This window comes from Brienomyrus brachyistius, chromosome 13 (assembly GCF_023856365.1).
Source record: "Brienomyrus brachyistius isolate T26 chromosome 13, BBRACH_0.4, whole genome shotgun sequence".
NCBI classification, from domain to species: Eukaryota; Metazoa; Chordata; class Actinopteri; order Osteoglossiformes; family Mormyridae; genus Brienomyrus; species Brienomyrus brachyistius.
In genome coordinates this window covers 10,688,215-10,706,749 of record NC_064545.1, presented here as the reverse complement: position 1 = coordinate 10,706,749, position 18,535 = coordinate 10,688,215, and the positions used below count along the sequence as shown (strand labels likewise).

At 39.5% G+C, this 18,535-nt stretch overlaps 1 protein-coding gene across 1 annotated transcript; it reads left to right on the top strand.

Annotated features, from left to right (window-relative positions):
• The first annotated feature begins 211 nt into the window (after positions 1 to 211).
• Positions 212 to 9,807, top strand: kti12 (KTI12 chromatin associated homolog). Its single transcript, XM_048972511.1, has 9 exons — positions 212 to 421; positions 2,172 to 2,223; positions 4,161 to 4,213; positions 5,479 to 5,534; positions 5,659 to 5,738; positions 6,190 to 6,349; positions 6,442 to 6,504; positions 6,688 to 6,756; positions 6,961 to 9,807. The coding sequence occupies exons 1-9, from the start codon at positions 271 to 273 to the stop codon at positions 7,102 to 7,104; spliced, it is 828 nt and encodes a 275-aa protein (XP_048828468.1). The 5' UTR covers positions 212 to 270; the 3' UTR covers positions 7,105 to 9,807.
• Positions 9,808 to 18,535: the final 8,728 nt, after the last annotated feature.

Sequence of the window (18,535 nt, the reverse complement as noted above, 5' to 3'; positions counted from 1 at the left end):
GATACCGCATACATGTGAGTACTGCACATGAAAAATATAAACACGCAATAACGTTGGCGTATATAAAAAATGCAAAAACGAGGAACGCATCTTTAAACCCCAAGAAAAATTCCAAGAGACATTCCATTCGTGAGGACAACGCAGAATACGTAAATATAAACTTGCGAACGTCATTCTACGTATTATGCGTAACCAATCGCTTTTCACTTCCGGTTCAATGTAATCGGGACTCTGCGTTTCCAAAGCTGCATCTCATGGCAAAAGTTGAATATGCCCTTAATTGTGATGTGTGGTTTCCCATGTAGTGGCAAAAGCCGCAGAACGAAAGAATTAAAGGAATACTTTCTAAGATGTACCGAAAGAAAGGTGATTGTTGTTGGGGATGAAACTGTGGGAATGGCCAAAAACACCGCATATGCAGGTGAGACGTCTGAGTACATGCTGACATGTGTCTCCAAACTCAAACCTCTTTAACATATAGGACGGGTCACAAATTATGATTTAGAGATCACTCATGTGGAAGCCGATATATGTGCCAGATAGTACCAGAACTCCTATTGCGAAAAAGAACACAACCGGTTTGTCGCATCTGTTGCTATATCGGTAGGAATAAAATATGGTGTCATTGCTTTTTTGATTTTGAAGATATCTGCCATGTGTATTATACATAAATTTCAAAGCTCAAAAATGTTTCCTGTTTATTTAAAAAAATACTTTTGAGACGTAACGCATTTTCTGCACCGCGGGCAGGGAGTGGCACCAACTTTTTATATATACTGTTACAGCAGCTTGAGTCTGCTGTAGGGTGACCACCTAATCCATGTCAGGAGGAACACCATGGGCTACTTCAGGTTGTACAAACTACTTTATAACTGACAGTCTCCCGAGCTCAGCTGAATTGTTTGTCTCGTCTTGTACTTTTTTCTAGTTTGTTTCCTTGATTAAAAGTGTCATCCTGCTGTTTCACATTTAAATTATTGACCCACGCATGATTTTCGGAGTCTAACCAGTCAGCACACAGCAAGAACTCAGTGCTTATATGAAATCCAGGTCCTTTTAATTGAAGTGGCTGTTTAGCTCGTAGTGTCCCTCCTGACATGGATTATCTGGTCATCCTGTAGCCTGCTGTAGCTCACTGGAAAGCTCAGAAAAAGTTTTGTTCATGGTTTATTATGGTTTATGGTTGTTCATTTATTTAACTTTTGCATAAATTAAAATTTCTTTCTTCGAGGTCAAAGTTCATCCCATGAACTGCATTTTTTACTATTTGGGTTATTAAATCATTAAAAACCTGGATTAACAAGCCAGTTTATATATATATAAATTTGGATTACATATGTATGAGCAGTACTTGCTCTATTATTTGGTCCCTTTCACGTGATAAGAAGCTTAAAAGCGTACATTTTTTTTAATGCTATTTTTGAGAAACGGCATGTGGCAGGAGTAGTTAAAATTTTTTTTTACTGAATTGGGAAGAAAGTACTCTTTACGTGCCGTCCAATTGTAGGAGTTATGAGGCTCTGAACTTCTGAAGAAAAATCACTGAAGTGGTGTAAAGTGTTTAGGTAACTTTTCAGAGAATATCTGCCTTGTCTTGCAAGGTGAAGTCCAGGCAGGCCACTTTATAGCCGATCTTTACTCCTGTTGACATGCACAGGTGTTGCTTTGATCATATACATACATTTTCCTTGTGCTCTCCTGTGAAAATTAAGAAGACAGAAAAGATATAAAGGCCGTTTCTTGGATTATAAAATGGAATGACACTGTGATCATACAGCTTGACTGGCTGTGAAACCTGAATATTTGGATAATGGGTGATGGATCTGTGGGCAGAGTGATCTCGCTCTTGTGCTATTGATGGATAGATAGATAGATAGATAGATAGATAGATAGATAGATAGATAGATAGGCAGGTGGATACATACACAAGCAAGCAGCTTGTGTATTCTTATTTAAACAAAAAAAATATTGCATGAAAAAATTTTCGAAAAAACATGCAAAATTATACAAGTTGTATAAAGATTTTCAGTTTTAGTTTAATTTCTACATAAAGAGAACTACTTACCAGTGTACTTTTACAGTAAGATTCCAGTTTACAGTAAATGTGTGCACAATTACTCATCACTGCATCACTGATAATGATGACCTTTTTAAATTGTGTTTCTTGGCAGACTCCCAAATGGAAAAAAGTCTGAGGGCGTCTTTAAGAGCCGAAGTAGAGAGGTGCGTTTGTCTTCTTGCTTTTAGGATGCTAAATGCACAAGGTCACTAGTTTTACCTTGATTTAGAGTAGAAAGGGTTGACGATTGGTTTGCTATTGATTGATGACACCTATGTGCTGCCTAAATATTAATGTTGGTGCTGAGCAATAATCATTTTATATATCATGAGCATAAATGGATCCTGATAGGAAAGAAATAATGAATTGTTGAATATATCGATTTATGGATTATATCATGATAATTATCGATATTGACAGATTTGGAAAAAAATCATGATAAAATATTTACCGATTTATTGAATGTTATTAACTTTAGCCTCACATAAGTGTCATTTTTTTCCCCCAGACTAACCCTTAACCCTAATTGATCCAGGGATTGATTGATTCTTCCTTCTCACTTGCACGTTGCTTTGGATAAAAATGTCCGCGAAATAAATCTTAATGTAAATGTTTCCTTGTCACTACTGGAGGCTCTTTGTTTCTGTGAATTTTACATAGACTTGCTTTCCCTCGGGAGTCTCTCTAGAGTGAAGTTTTTATGTCTAACGTTTCTGATTTAAGGTTGGGGTGCTTTGACTGCAATTTTCTTGGCCAAGTCAGATTTTTATTATTCTTTTTGCAAGCGTGACCTGCCAATTCCAATTTTTCTTTCTAAGAACTATAATTGACAGCATATACGAACAATAATCGACTTTTCTTCAATGCAAAATTTTGTTTTCATAATAAAAGAAATTGCTTCAAACAATTTCAAATTTGAAATTACTACAGTTTCCCCCAAACTGCAGTAAGTTACAGCAGCATCTCTCACTTAACTTGCTGTACAAACAACTTTATCTGAAATACTCTTGTTTGGTAAAGTAAAATAAGGGCAACAGATTTAAATAACAAATGTATACTTGTATCATTTTCCAGTATGTTTAAATTCACCAGATAACAATTTTTTTTTCTTTTCTACGCGTCTTAAACTCCATAGGTTACAAATCTCTAAATAAAACTGTCTAAATAAGACTGTTGTCTTCCAAATAATATTAGGTGCAGGGTAATATTATTCATATCAACCTTGCACGTTATCTGCATACAATTCTTACATTGCTAGTAAGCTAGATTAACATAATGCTTTTTTCATACCTTTCATAAGGACATTACAGCATAAGAGGTTGAAATTTCATTAAAACATTTTTACTTTTTCGTAGGAAAAAACCTCAACTAGCTTTGCAATTTGAATGGTTATGCTTTTTCAAAGTTATGTAGTATATGTTTAAGAATCAGTTTAAAGTTCACCTTCGATGTTTCACCACGTTATTGGTGGTGAAATTACTTTAGCATTACCTGTGTTGCAAATTGCAGTCTTTGTGTCGTCTTCACTCAAAGTGAAGAACTTCCACGCTAATGACATGTTAGCTCGCGGCTTTGAACGTGCACGAGGCTGTGAGGTTCTTGGCATGACGTGTACTGCATGCATAAAACACACCGGTTTGATATCTGAAATATTTGTGACTTGACCGGCCGGTCTCCGGTCCGAGCTTGTGACTTGACCGGCCGGTCTCCGGTCCGAGCTTGTGACTTGACCGGCCGGTCTCCGGTCCGAGCTTGTGACTTGACCGGCCGGTCTCCGGTCCGAGCTTGTGACTTGACTGGCCGAACACGCTGAAAATCGGTCGATTTTGGTCTCTGGCCAGTCGATCGGTGCTCTCTAATTTTAGGTGTTCAGCAGTATTCACATTGCTCTTTTCCCAAAATTATCTTGCACTATTATTGCTCACTGGAGTAATAGCCTCCCAAAACTTCAGAATGCTTGTTATCAATTACCGGTCTGCTAGTAAATAAATGTAAATGTATTACTTGTATTTATTATCAGTGGGGAACTTGAATAACTCCTGGGTGACGTATTGATTGCATTTTGAGCGCATTTTGCTTCTTTGTTTGTCTGTTACTGTAGGACGGTCAATAAAGATGATGTCATCATCTTGGACTCCATGAATTACATTAAAGGTAAACTGTGACATAGGCATATCTATTCAGCACTCTATGACTGTCCTAATGTTTTACATTAAATATGATGTATGTCTGTCTGTTGCCATAATATTGTTTTCTTTACAGCTGTATAATTAATTTACGTTAGACATCATTATTCTGCCCACAACAATAACAAGCATAAGCCGATTGAAGATGGACGAATCATTGTAGGGTCCATAAATAATAGATGACTCTAATCTCATTAAGGGAAGTTTAATCCTCTTAACCTAATTCAGAGCAAATGCACCTTAGTTTTTAAAACATTAAAATAATACTTAACTCCCTGTCCTTATGTACTGTTTTGTTACGTGCATATTTCCCTCAGTCTTATCTGATTTTTACATCATGACCTCCTTAGCACAATTGTCCCAAATTACTTTACAAAGGTCTGATAAGACGAGCATAAAGACCTTTTACAGCACAAGTGCGAGCCAAAGGATGACAGTGGAAAGTAGAGATGCAGCGATATGATATTTAGATCGGCATTGGTGCCGATCCAGACTTATTTGAGAGCTCGGGAATTGGCCGTATGTGACCAGTCCACATCCGATACTGACTGATTTAGTTTTCGCAGTCTGTAAAACGAGAGCTCCAGTTTCATGTTAAATCTTTTTATAGCCCTTTCTCATGTTAAATATCTTTTTGCAGCATTCAAGCTAAACGCTCCCCCTTGGTTTTTTAGCTTATCCTTTGTAGTATGAAAAAATCAGATAAGATGGTGACGATCGAAGCGTTTTCCACTTTTAACGGCAACCGGTTAGCACAGCAATTCGCAGTCTTTCTAAAAACACAGTTTTGAGAGGTGGGAGTAGCATTTAGTGGAAAATCCCACGAAACAAATCGAACGCAGTGGATGATCTGGGTTTCGCTAGCTTGGGCCGTTTGCTGCACTTGCTACAGCTTTTGATACATGAGGTGCTGCTATCGCGACAGTGTTGCCTGTGGGGGAAAAATTGTGGAGAATTTTAAGCATTAGCTACTTTATTTTTTATAAATATATATATATTAAAGTAAAAAGAACTGTTGGATCAGAATCTGTATTGGTATCGGCAGTTGTGTATCAGAATCGAATTGAAATTAACAAATGTGGATCGGCCCATCCCTAGCAGAGAAGCCAAAGCTCCCATTGGAGATTTAGGGAAGTAAATCTCTGTTTCCCCCCCTGGTCAAGATCTGATGTGATACCATTCAGGAATCGGTGTGGAGATGCTGCTAGAACTAAACTGATGTTTTACTTCCAGGTTACAGATATGAGCTGTTCTGCCTTATCAAACATGCTCAGACACCTCATTGTCTGGTAGGAAAACAACTTCTGTGTTGTAGCTTTTATTCCTTCGGTTGTATTTGTTCATGCGTCATTCAGTGGCTTCTGCTCTGATTAACGTCTTCATCTTTTTATTGGCGAACACGAATGCATTCAGGTTTACTGTCTGACATCACCGGAAATGAGTTCCCAGTGGAACGCGAGCAGAGGCGCTGAGGAGCGGTATGCCCAGGAAATGTACGTTGGGTGCTTCCTCTGTTCTGCTGGCCTGTTGGTTTATCATGTTGGCATTAGGTGAAAAATGTCTAAATATGAAAACTTTCATCCATGACTGCAATGCGACTTACCATAAAACCCTGTGCAGCTTTTAAACTGACTGTAAATTAAATGCAATGTTTGGCTTTTCTTCCACTAACAAGCATGTAGACGCAATGTGTTTTGATAAGCTGTTGATGAGCGTTTTCTTCATGGATTTGAGACGAGTACTTAAATCTGCTTTAACCTATTTGCCTGACTTGCAGACAAAACTCCCTTCATTCCCATTAAAATGGACTTTCCCTTGTGAGAATTACTCACAACCTGCGATTAATAGCATTATTAATACACAACTGCTCCAGTCTTCCACTCTAGCTGTCTCCGTTGAGGGAGCCAGTTTTAGATGTTCATGTCGGAATGTGTGAATCTGTAGCTTGGATGCGCTCGTGATGAGGTTCGAGGCCCCAGACTCTCGGAACCGCTGGGACAGCCCCCTTTTCGCGGTCCAGCACGACGACAGTCTGCCGTTTGAAGCCATTTCAGACGCAGTCTTGCACAGGAAGGCCCCGCCCCCGAATCAGTCGACACAGAGTGTGAGGAACGTCCTTATGCCTTTGTGCACATGCTTACCTTGATTCTCTGTGTTCGCTACTCACTCCATCGTCCACTGTGTCGCCAACCACAGCAACCCCTGTCTTCCACAAACTTCTTGCATGAGTTGGACAAAGTTACTCAAGACATACTGACGGTAGGCTGTGTCTTCATCTGATTCTCCTCTTTTTCCTTTTAGGATACCCTGCGTTCTTTTATTGTGCCAATTTGTATATGACACATAAGTAAATGTTTCATTTGCGCCCATTCCATACTTATTTACCTCCTGTGGTCTGAGGGAGGTAAATGTTGCCCACATTTGAACTTACCTTCCTCACAGGCTATCCTAAACGCACAGAAGACATGGGTGCCTGGAGATGTGATCGCAGTGCCTGCAGCTTCTGAAAGGATATCCTTCCGGGCGTGTGGGTGCATTCAGCTTACCTGTTTATTTTGGTCCATGATTTTGGGACCTAAAACTCTATCCTCACGGTGTGTACGGGCCGGAGCCGGTCCCTTCGTGCGGCTTTTACGTTAAAGGGACGGCTGTGCACGTTTGCCCCCAGTTTGCGAGTCTCGCATGCCATGCGGCGTTCCCTTAACCCATGTGCACGTGCAGGCAACCCGGAGCCTCAGCATGGCAGAGCTGCGTAAGCTGCGGCGCCAGTTCATCAGCTACTCCAAGATGCATCCGACTGAAGACAAGAGCCTGATCGCCAACATGTTCGTTCAGTACCTGAACAAAAGCACGTGCTGATGACGCCCCCCAGTGGGCCGTATTTATGCTCCTTTTCATTTACTGCCACTTCCCTTCGTTTTTCTGCCTTATCCACATGTGGGCTCCCTTAAAGGATCAGTCTCTGTTTGTCATGGAGTTCTTCTTATACTGCATCTCGATTTTTGGCAGTTTTATAAATTACTTTCAGATACATTTACTCATATTAAAATTAAGTGGCACAAATATGCATAATTCACATTTGCCAAGTTTTGTGTCAGGTGTTTATTTTATTGGATAAATTATTCATTTTTTTATGATTTTAAATCGCTCTATTGCCTATTGCTCTATTGTAAAGTATTAAAAGGTTGTTTGGAATCTACCTGGTGTAAAAGCTCATTAGACCTGCGGAAGTATAATGCACGTAGTTTCTCCATGCCTATAATTAAATAGGTTTCATGAGGGTCTTTAGCCAGCATATTTTGATATACATCAAATTGCAGGCAGATTACTGGGCTTAGCTCAGTTTAGATGTACTGGGTTCATGATTCCCAAGACCTTTTATGTACCCTGTGTGTCTATCATCGTACTTTTTTTGAAAACTCCCCCTCTTGACTGATAGAGAATCAAAATGACTGAAGTGAAGTGTATCTTGGGGGGGGCATGAAGAAAGTTCACGCTCCAAAAGTTAATGTTTTATAAGAGAACTTCGAACTTAGTGAGACGTTTTGAAGTGAACTGAGTTATTTTATATGCCAGAAACTACCATCAGAATACCTTCCTCTGTTTACTTATGTAATTTTTGTCCAAAGTGACTTACAAATAAGGATCAGAGAACAGGATCAGACGGTGCCCCTGGTGCAGTTGGGATTGAGGGCCACGCTCAACAGTAACATAACTCTGCCAGTCATGGGATTTGATCCATTACCTTCGGTTTACAAGCAATGAGCCATACACCGGTCTTTTTATTAGAAGATATTAATTGGTTGAATCCAGTCTGTAGACAAAGCATTTAATTTACTAGATGTTTTATTGAAAGCTATATACAACTGAGAAAGGAGGACAGTCAATCACTGGAGCAATTGGGATTTAAGGGCCTTACTCGGGGCCCTTGCAGTGAAATTACTCTGCTACCCCTGGGCTATGAACCAGCAACCTTGCGGTCGCAGGCATAGAATCCTAACCCATTGAAACACACAATGCATGTTTGTATTTAGTTTGAATATATCACTTGATATCTAATATATCATTTGATATATAATTGATATACTATTATGTTGTAGTAATATATTGTACTTGTGCTGCAATGGGCTGGAATCCTTTGCAGTGCATTTCCCTGCCTTGTGCTCTATGCTGCCTGGGGCACTTTTTAAGTGGGGCGGTGGCGTTTCATAGCAGATTGAAACACATTATTCAGACATGGTTGTAAAGTTGGCCTCTTCTTTTCTCATCATCCTGAAAAGTCTCTGGAGCTGAAAAGCAGCCCCATAACATGTTATCACCACTATGGCAGATGGAAAAAGCCTGTTGAGCGGTTTGATTGGCATTTTGGTTTGTTTTTGAACATTCCAGTCAATGTTCTACCTGTCAAGATTCTGATTTGCAAATCTGATTCACCAAATACTACATTTCAGAATGATCTGGTAACAGTTTCGTATAGAGGAGTCAAAGCAGGACGACTGAGATTGTACATTGCTTCTATTTTCAGCAAAGCACGTTGATTAATTTTTACCACACATGTACTAATAATGCAAGAAATCTTTCAGGGTAATTGCAGTAATAAAGGTTTCCGTCATATCACATTTGTGCAGAGCCAGATGGGCCCCCAAATACGGGTTAGCAGCCCAACCCAGCCTGCACATCGGAGAGGATAAAGAAATGGCCCCACCACTCCCTGGCTGTAATTCCCTGTCAGACAGCACTTCGGAACACACACCTCTCGGTCCTGATGGATAGAGACAGTGGAGAGCTTGAGATAGTAGATGAATTGTTCACTCTGCTACTGAAAAGACTTTTTTTTTTATTTAACTCCTTCTGGCAGGGATAGAGAACAGAGCTTGTGTAAGAAAGATTTTAGTTAAATTTGGAATGTGTCGTGCATTTCAGCTGGTTAGGTAACACTGTTTCTGACATGAGGCCATATCGGCAAACCCTTCAATGTACTGGGCTGCTGTCCAGCGACGCGCTAACATTCCTCCCCACTTTCCCAGTGAAAATGCAAGCTGGGCAGATAAGTGCTTAGACTGAGGTCAGAAGTTCTCATCCCTAACCCTAATTCCTCACTATACTATATATACAGCAATAAGTCACAAGGACAATCAACGACGATTAACTTCTCATGCTATAATGCTGTTGTCTATTCTTAAATGTATTCTAACCACTTATCCTGAGCAGGGTCTAAGTGAGGCGTGAAGCACGTCTCATACACGATGCCAGTCCAACGCAAGACAGGCATAGAAACACTCAATGTGGCTAGTCGAACTAGCCTAACAACGTGTCTTTGGACTTCAGGGAAAGCTACACGAGACAGAGAGAGCATGCACACTCCGTGCTCTTCCCGGACGGAGGTGGGACCCCAAACCTGGAGATGTGAGCCATCATGCCACTACAGGAAAAATTAGCTCATATATTTTGTCTGCAGCAATATGCAGGGAAATTAATTAATATAAATTTTTTTCCTTTTGCTATTCTTCTTTAATCACATTTGCATTTATGTAGATTTGAAAATGACAATATCTAAAAGAAGCATTTAAATGTGTTTTTTATACATGAAGTTTACATAAGTTTAGGACCTAAACTTAAACTGGTAGCCCTTCATATGGCTTAGTACCCCTGAAGTAGCTCTCAGTTTCAAAAAGGCTGGTGACCCCTGATGTAGATCATGTAGAGAGACACTAAAGTGTAATCATCATATTAGACCCATATTACAGGATACTGGGATGTGTGTAACTGCAATGTTAGTGGAAAGAAATTGAAAACAAGTCCCAGAAATTTTAAAAATGACTTCTTTACTTTTGGGTAACACTACTCAAGGGGATACCAGTAAATTAGTAACTAAGTTGCTACTCACGTACAAGTCATGAACAAACATAGTAACTGCATGAAATACATTTACGGTTATATTTGATTAGTACGAACATGGCATCTTTTTCCCAGAACTGTGAAATCATTTAATTGCTTGAGACACTGCTGTAATCATGCTTTTTACTGCTGTGAGGAAGCAGCTCAGTCTTCTGTGTGAAATGATGGCCACCGTGTGGTGGGACGAGGAAATTACATCTAACCTGGCAGGTAGGGATGTAACGATACACTCAACTCCACAATTCGATACGATTCACGATTCTGAGTTCACGATACGATTTTCTCACGATTTTTTTTAACTGAATGAGTTGCTGACAAATTTATTCAAAATATTCCTTTATCTTTCTAAACTGTGCAAAACGTGTCCTCTTCTTAACAGTGCAACTGAAATTAAATAAAATACTGTAAAAAAAAAAATCCCAAATCAAAATAAATTTAAAAAGTCTTCAAATAAATAAACGCTTTACATTAACTGCACCTTCATAATGCTTTTATATTGCATTCATAAAACGTTCCGTACACCTTCATAATGTATTCATTAAGTATTCAGAAATCATTCATAAACATCATGCATGCACTAAGGAACCTAATCCAACTCCATACAACCCAATACCATTATCCCTCCTCCACCAAAACTTTACAGCTGGCACAATGCAGTCAGGCAGGTAACGTTCTCCTGGCATCCCCCAAACTCATCCATCAGACTGCCAGGCAGAGAAGTCGTGATTCATCACTCCACAGAACACATCTTCACTACTCCAGAGTTCACTGGCCGGGAGCTTCACACCACTGCAATGCTCGATCATGGGAGCCAATTCCATGAAGCTCCCAGCGCACAGCTTTTGTGCTGGGGTTAGTGCCAGAATCTGCAGTTAGAGTCAACAGAGTGTTGGCGACTTTTGCGTGCAGTGTCTTAAACATCGTGTGTCTCCCAACAATGACCTAGTTCCATTCTAAAAATGCTCGTCTGTAAGTACATAAGTAACCGTCAAACATAAATTATCACTGCCTATTGAGCATAAACCAATTTATAAGCGACAGGATGTATAAAAGCCAGGAGCAGTGAAAGTATCCTTTGCAACCCTGTGTTACCGTAGTGTACGTAGAATAGCAGCTTATATCTATGTGTCTTGGAGGTCTCGGGACTCACAGATATTCAGAGACTTGTGGATAGTTTACCAGTGTTTTTCAGCAGGAAATAGTTATTACTACAAATTGTCACGCCCCCCCACACACAGAAACTGGATCTGGCTATAGTGGGAAAATCTTTTTTTTTTTTTTTTTTTTATTTGTGAGAACTTGAAAGCCCTTAAATTGCTTTCAGCAAAGTAAACAAAACTTGGAAAAAATATATGTTCATTCATCAACAGTTTCTAATCTGGGGTCTAAAGTGGTCAGGCTTGCAAGTGTATTTGGTTATTTGTCTATCCTAGCCTGTTGCAGTGTATATTTCCTGTATATTTTGCATGTAAAAATGTTGTTTGTTATGTCAGTGCTTAATATTATCATTTAGTCTTCATGAACTTTGTTTTAACCCGACTTAATGGCTTTCTTCATCTTGGCCAGGGACTGCATTTGAAAAGTAGCCACTTGATTAAAATTGGTACATTTTCAGAAATGCCAGCAACAATACTGATAATGATCACCCCTCTAACTGACTCTCAGTTGGTTTAGAAAAAAAGACTTTTAAGAGAAAAGAAAGCCTTCCTTTGGTTTTGCATTTTTCTCTTTTTTGTTAGCTGTGCACAACATATCAGAAGAATACATCACAATTAAATTAGTTAAGAAATAACAGATTGCTTATATACAATATTAAGGTGATAACAACAACCCTCACTGTCTCTAGGTGCTGCTTCAGACAGGGCATTCTGCAGCAGGGACACCACCCGTCGTGCAGCATCCTGCAAATCTCCCTATCACAACAGCCCACATAACAGAATAACATTAGTGTATGATTCAGTAGGGCTAGTCCAGGTCTGGAAAGTAGTTGGGCCAGATTTTCAAACCAAGAAATTTAGCTGGGCCAGACATTTTCAGCGGCCCAGTAAGCAGCAGGTAATGGCATTTTAAACAAACACAAATCAAGGTACATTATTTTAAAAAGGTACAACTGAACAGAGTCTGAGAGCAATATTTTTTTCCACTTCTGAAATAAGGAAAATATTTTGGTCGTATCTGACCTAGACGCATCTCAAAGTGCATAAAAAGAAAAAAATGCCTATTAGATGGTAAACTGCCAGACATAAAGAAAAAGGGAAAAATCGGCTATAATCATCCGCTTATCATCATCCGGGCTCACCTGGAGCTGCTATGACCGCTATGCCTCATGGGTAACATGCCGGAATGGGACGGCACCTGTAGGCTGAACCAGTTGTCATGGGACGGCAACATGGACAGACAGGTAGACGAGCTGTCTGAATAAGCAGCTGCAAGTATAAAACAATAAATGAAGCAGGTATGTGGTGGTCAGTACAGAAAAGGCATGTCATCATGTTATGTATATACTGCCTCCAGTTACTTAATGCCTAACTTTAATACATTGATTGATTTGTTCATTGTTGTAGCCTGTGTCAACTTTCCTTTCAGACAGATGTAAAGTCCTTTCTGTTTTTGTTCTGTGGAGTTTTTTTTGAACAGCATATGGCTGAATTCTGTTAAACCTCAGATTGAAGAAAATTGTATTCATTGAAAAGCAAATATCAAAAACTCAGTCCGCAGGAATGTTTTTCAGAAGATTTCTGTGGACTTTTGGAAATTTCATGAAATTCCATCGCTCGATTACATAAACACTGAGTGAGATTTCATTCCCATTACTGCAACGTATGAAGAGGATTATGACTTATTACTTTAGGTTATCGGACTGAGTGAGTTTTGGAAATTTACTCTTCAATCGATAACTGAAGCAGTGCTGTGAATGCAGAGGTTATATACGTCGCATGTCAACAGAACTGTATGTTTATATCTTGTCTTAATTATTTTGATTAAATGTCTGACTATTCCCAGTATGTGTGAACATACTTGGCCAAATAAAGCTGATTCTGATTCAGTCAGAGGGTAATCGTCGGTGTGCTGTACTATCGTGGTGACCCACACAGAGAGCTTAGGACCATGATTTCAGTGTGCGCTTGTGTGAGGGGACAGGCAGGGCGGCTGCTCACTGGGTGATGCACTCCTGTGGGTATAGGGGCTGGGATAGGGTGCGGAGCGGTTAGTCCTCAAGGAGGAGTAACGGTCACAGCCGTGGGGGGAGGAGAGGGAGAGGGTGCTCCCAACCTGGGGGTGTGGGTTTGATGAAGAGCAGAGAGACCCTGAGCCTGGGATGAACCAGCTGCCTACTAAAACGAAAGTGGATAAAGACAGAAACTAGAACCTCAAATTAAACAACACAAACAACAATATCAAGTTATATTCAATCATTAAACAGATATATATTTAATCTAAACGATAGTAATAAATATCATTTCGATTCAAAATATCATTTACAGGTGAATCTTATGACTTACATTGGGAAGCAGGAACTGGGCCAAGCTGCAGGGCCAGTTCAAAGGCATAGTGCGAGGCGCCCAGAAGGGGGCGCGGTCTGGGCGGAGTCAGCTAAAGAAGAAAAGGGCCTGGCACTAAGACTGTGTTTGTGTGTGAGCTGCAGCTGCATGTTCCTTACATTCTTTTATCAACACCAGCACCGTGAGGTTTGGCCTGGACTGGGTCCTGTCCTGCACGGTTGAAGGCATGTTGACTGATGGCCAGCCCGTGTTCTGTTGGATCCCACAGAAAGGAAATGGGAATCCCATTTAGATCGGATGCTGACAGTTGAAAAAAAAAACTCATGTCTGTGTGTTATGAAAGAATATCAATAAATGTTTCCGAAATGGGATGACTCATTTGGTAATTATTTACGGCTTATGTTATGGCTGCCAATTTACAATCTTTACTGAAGTCTGACTTCTTTCGAGTCACCTTTAATATAGATTGGACACTCTCTATGCAATGTGCAATACTTATATAGATGGTAAATGTTTACCTGCTTGCACAGATGGTGGATTAGGTAATTAGTGTAAGTGTGTGTGTGTGTGTGTGTGTGTGTCCAATCGCATGTATTTCCAAGGTCCATAGTAAGTAATATACACTGATCAAGAGATGCCCGAAAGTGGATGAAAGAGGACATTAGTGGGGGTATCACTTAGTGTAACGGGTGCAGGAAAATGAGTAGGACTGCAAGCCATATAATGACCCACTGTCCTTATCTAGCTCTTAATATAGTATGCATACAGTGATGTATCTACAATGGACAGCTACTATAAGCAGATAGCACAGCACAGGTGCTTAATCTGTATGCTATTTCCATCCATCCATCCATTGTCCAAACCGCTTATTCTACTGGGTCGCGGGGGGTCCGGAGCCTATCCCGGAATCAATGGGCACGAGGCAGGGAACAACCCAGGATGGGGGGTTTGCCCATCGCAGCTCACACTCACACACCATTCACTCACACATGCACACCTACGGGCAATTTAGCAACTCCAATTAGCCTCAGCATGTTTTTGGACTGTGGGGGGAAACCGGAGTACCCGGAGGAAACCCCACGACAACATGGGGAGAACATGCAAACTCCACACCAATGTAACCCAGGCGCAGACTCGAACCCGGGTCCCAGAGGTGTGAGGCAACAGTGCTAACCACTGCACCACCATGCCGCCCCCTGTATGCTATTTCATTCTATAAAAAGAAACTTACTGTACTGTACAAAAAAGTATTTCACCACTGCTTCTTCCTCAGCTCCCACTGTTTGCTAGCACATGCATCTTTTGATTTCTTATTGCAATCTGTGCTTTATTTTTTTCGTGAAATGTATGTGCAGTATCTGTTTATTAAGTGCTGTGGTTAAATATGTACATTATTATTTCAGTACTGTGTATACTGTCCTTAATGTCTTGCCTCTCATATAACTTGAGATACGCCAAAATTGACATGCAACAAGTGGTCCTGGTTCCAAATGCGGAAGTCGATGGATACCTGTACTTTATATGCTGTAGTGTGCTGGGTGTCAGACATTGCAATGCACCTTGCTTTGATTTTGACCCGTTAGATCAGAGGGAGGTAATCTTATCCAGAAAGGGCCGCTGTGTATGATGGTTTTCACTGCAACTCTCTGAACAGCGACCCTAACGGTTATCCCAATACCTTGATCTTGCTAGCATATTTAAATGTGTACCTATTCAGGAATATAGTGGTGAAGGCATTCAGAGGAGGACTGATGATTATCAGAGGGAACAAAGGGGCTTTTCAGACAGATTTTCGCCCTAGTCCAGTACTCATTGACAGCCTAATACACCGTGTTTCAGTTTCTCTTGATAGTCAATACATGTCACAGGATGTACATTACTCTGATGGGCAGGCCCTCTTACATATGATGGAAACACTACAACAACTTAAGAATAAGGGTCAGAAGAGTGAAATACATATAATGAGTGTGTAGCTCAGCAGACTAAGACTCTGTGGCTGTGATCAGAAGGTCGACAGTTCGTGCTCAGAATTGGCAGAATAGCCACATGTCCACAGGCTTTTGAACAAGACCTGAAAACCCTGGGGGCCTCAAGGTAGCAGTCTCTTCACTGTGACCCCAAGCTTGTTCTTGCCTTTATGGAGAGCAAGATGGGGCAAATTATTAATCCCATGGGGCCTCAGCAGAATTACAAACCAGTACAAGGAAAATAGTTGTTAATTTTACATACTACCTTCTGCTGGCCTTATGAGAATATTCAGATTATAATTTTTCCCCATAATTGCAATTTCAACATTAAATCTATGATTTTCCCATGGTCCTGTGGCCGCTTTATATGGTAATTATTAATGAAAACTTTTTTGAAAAGTGAAACAATATTAAAATTGCTTTATTGCGTAAAAAAAACCTGTTTTTGTTTAGTAAAATAATGTTTTTTCGCTCTTTATACTGCCGTCTTGTGGCAAAATTTAAGTACTGCAGTTTGAAAATAATTAAATGATTTCTTCCAAAAATTGCAGTACCTACTTTTGGCCACGAGATGGCAGCAAGAAAATAGAAAAATTATTTTCCCACGGTCTACTAACAGCTTTGTGTGGTAATTGTTTGTATTAAAAATACATTGGACTAAGTCAAATTATTTGAATGAAGAATTAACATCTAAAAGCTGCTAGTAGACCGTGGGAAAATAATTTTTCTATTTTCTTGCTGCCATCTCGTGGCCAAAAGTAGGTATTGCAATTTCGGCAAGAAATCATTTGTTTTCAAACTGCAGTACCTACTTTTGGCCACGAGATGGCAGCAAGAAAATAGAAAAATTATTTTCCCACGGTCTACTAACAGCTTTGTGTGGTAATTGTTTGTATTAAAAATACATTGGACCAAGTCAAATTATTTTAATGAAGAATTAACATCTAAAAGCTGCTAGTAGACCGTGGGAAAATAATTTTTCTATTTTCTTGCTGCCATCTCGTGGCCAAAAGTAGGTATTGCAATTTCGGCAAGAAATCATTTGTTTTCAAACTGCAGTACCTACTTTTGGCCACGAGATGGCAGCAAGAAAATAGAAAAATTATTTTCCCACGGTCTACTAATAGCTTTGTGTGGTAATTGTTTGTATTAAAAATACATTGGACCAAGTCAAATTATTTTAATGAAGAATTAATATCTAAAAGCTGCTAGTAGACCGTGGAAAAATAATTTTTCTATTTTCTTGCTGCCATCTCGTGGCCAAAAGTAGGTATTGCAATTTAGGCAAGAAATCATTTGTTTTCAAACTGCAGTACCTACTTTTGGCCACGAGATGGCAGCAAGAAAATAGAAAAATAATTTTCCCACGGTCTACTAACAGCTTTGTGTGGTAATTGTTTGTATTAAAAATACATTGGACCAAGTCAAATTATTTTAATGAAGAATTAACATCTAAAAGCTGCTAGTAGACCGTGGGAAAATAATTTTTCTATTTTCTTGCTGCCATCTCGTGGTCAAAAGTAGGTATTGCAATTTAGGCAAGAAATCATTTTTTTCAAACTGCAGTACCTGCTTTTGGCCACGAGATGGCAGCAAGAAAATAGAAAAATAATTTTCCCACGGTCTACTAACAGCTTTGTGTGGTAATTGTTTGTATTAAAAATACATTGGACCAAGTCAAATTATTTTTATGAAGAATTAACATCTAAAAGCTTCTAGTAGACCGTGGGAAAATAATTTTTCTATTTTCTTGCTGCCATCTCGTGGCCAAACGTAGGTATTGCAATTTAGGCAAGAAATCATTTGTTTTCAAACTGCAGTACCTACTTTTGGCCACGAGATGGCAGCAAGAAAATAGAAAAATAATTTTCCCACGGTCTACTAACAGCTTTGTGTGGTAATTGTTTGTATTAAAAATACATTGGACCAAGTCAAATTATTTTAATGAAGAATTAACATCTAAAAGCTGCTAGTAGACCGTGGGAAAATAATTTTTCTATTTTCTTGCTGCCATCTCGTGGCCAAAAGTAGGTATTGCAATTTAGGCAAGAAATCATTTTTTTCAAACTGCAGTACCTGCTTTTGGCCACGAGATGGCAGCAAGAAAATAGAAAAATAATTTTCCCACGGTCTACTAACAGCTTTGTGTGGTAATTGTTTGTATTAAAAATACATTGGACCAAGTCAAATTATTTTTATGAAGAATTAACATCTAAAAGCTTCTAGTAGACCGTGGGAAAATAATTTTTCTATTTTCTTGCTGCCATCTCGTGGCCAAACGTAGGTATTGCAATTTAGGCAAGAAATCATTTTTTTCAAACTGCAGTACCTACTTTTGGCCACGAGATGGCAGCAAGAAAATAGAAAAATTATTTTCCCACGGTCTACTAGCAGCTTTTAGATGTTAATTCTTCATTAAAATAATTTGACTTGGTCCAATGTATTTTTAATACAAACAATTACCACACAAAGCTGTTAGTAGACCGTGGGAAAATAATTTTTCTATTTTCTTGCTGCCATCTAATGTCCTCTTTCATCCACTTTCGGGCATCTCTTGATCAGTGTATATTTTTTACTGTGGACCTTGGACATACATGCGATTGGACACACACACACACACACACACACACGCACACACACACACACACACACACACACACACTTACACTAATTACCTAATCAACCATCTGTGCAAGCAGGTAAACATTTACCATCTATATAAGTATTGCACATTGCATAGAGAGTGTCCAATCTATATTAAAGGTAACTCGAAAGAAGTCAGACTTCAGTAAAGACTGTAAATTGGCAGCCATAACATAAGCCGTAAATAATTACCAAATGAGTCATCCCATTTCGGAAACATTTATTGATATTTTTTCATAACACACAGCCATCATTTTCTATCACATTTAGTCTCATTCT

Excerpts from the sequence above, each read along its gene's own strand:
- kti12 (XM_048972511.1), top strand. The coding sequence starts at position 271 with ATGCCCTTAATTGTGATGTGTGGTTTCCCATGTAGTGGCAAAAGCCGC. Across the intron at positions 5,535-5,658 it reads CTCAGACACCTCATTGTCTG|GTTTACTGTCTGACATCACC; the intron begins GTAGGAAAACAA and ends GAATGCATTCAG. Across the intron at positions 6,350-6,441 it reads CGAATCAGTCGACACAGAGT|CAACCCCTGTCTTCCACAAA; the intron begins GTGAGGAACGTC and ends CGCCAACCACAG.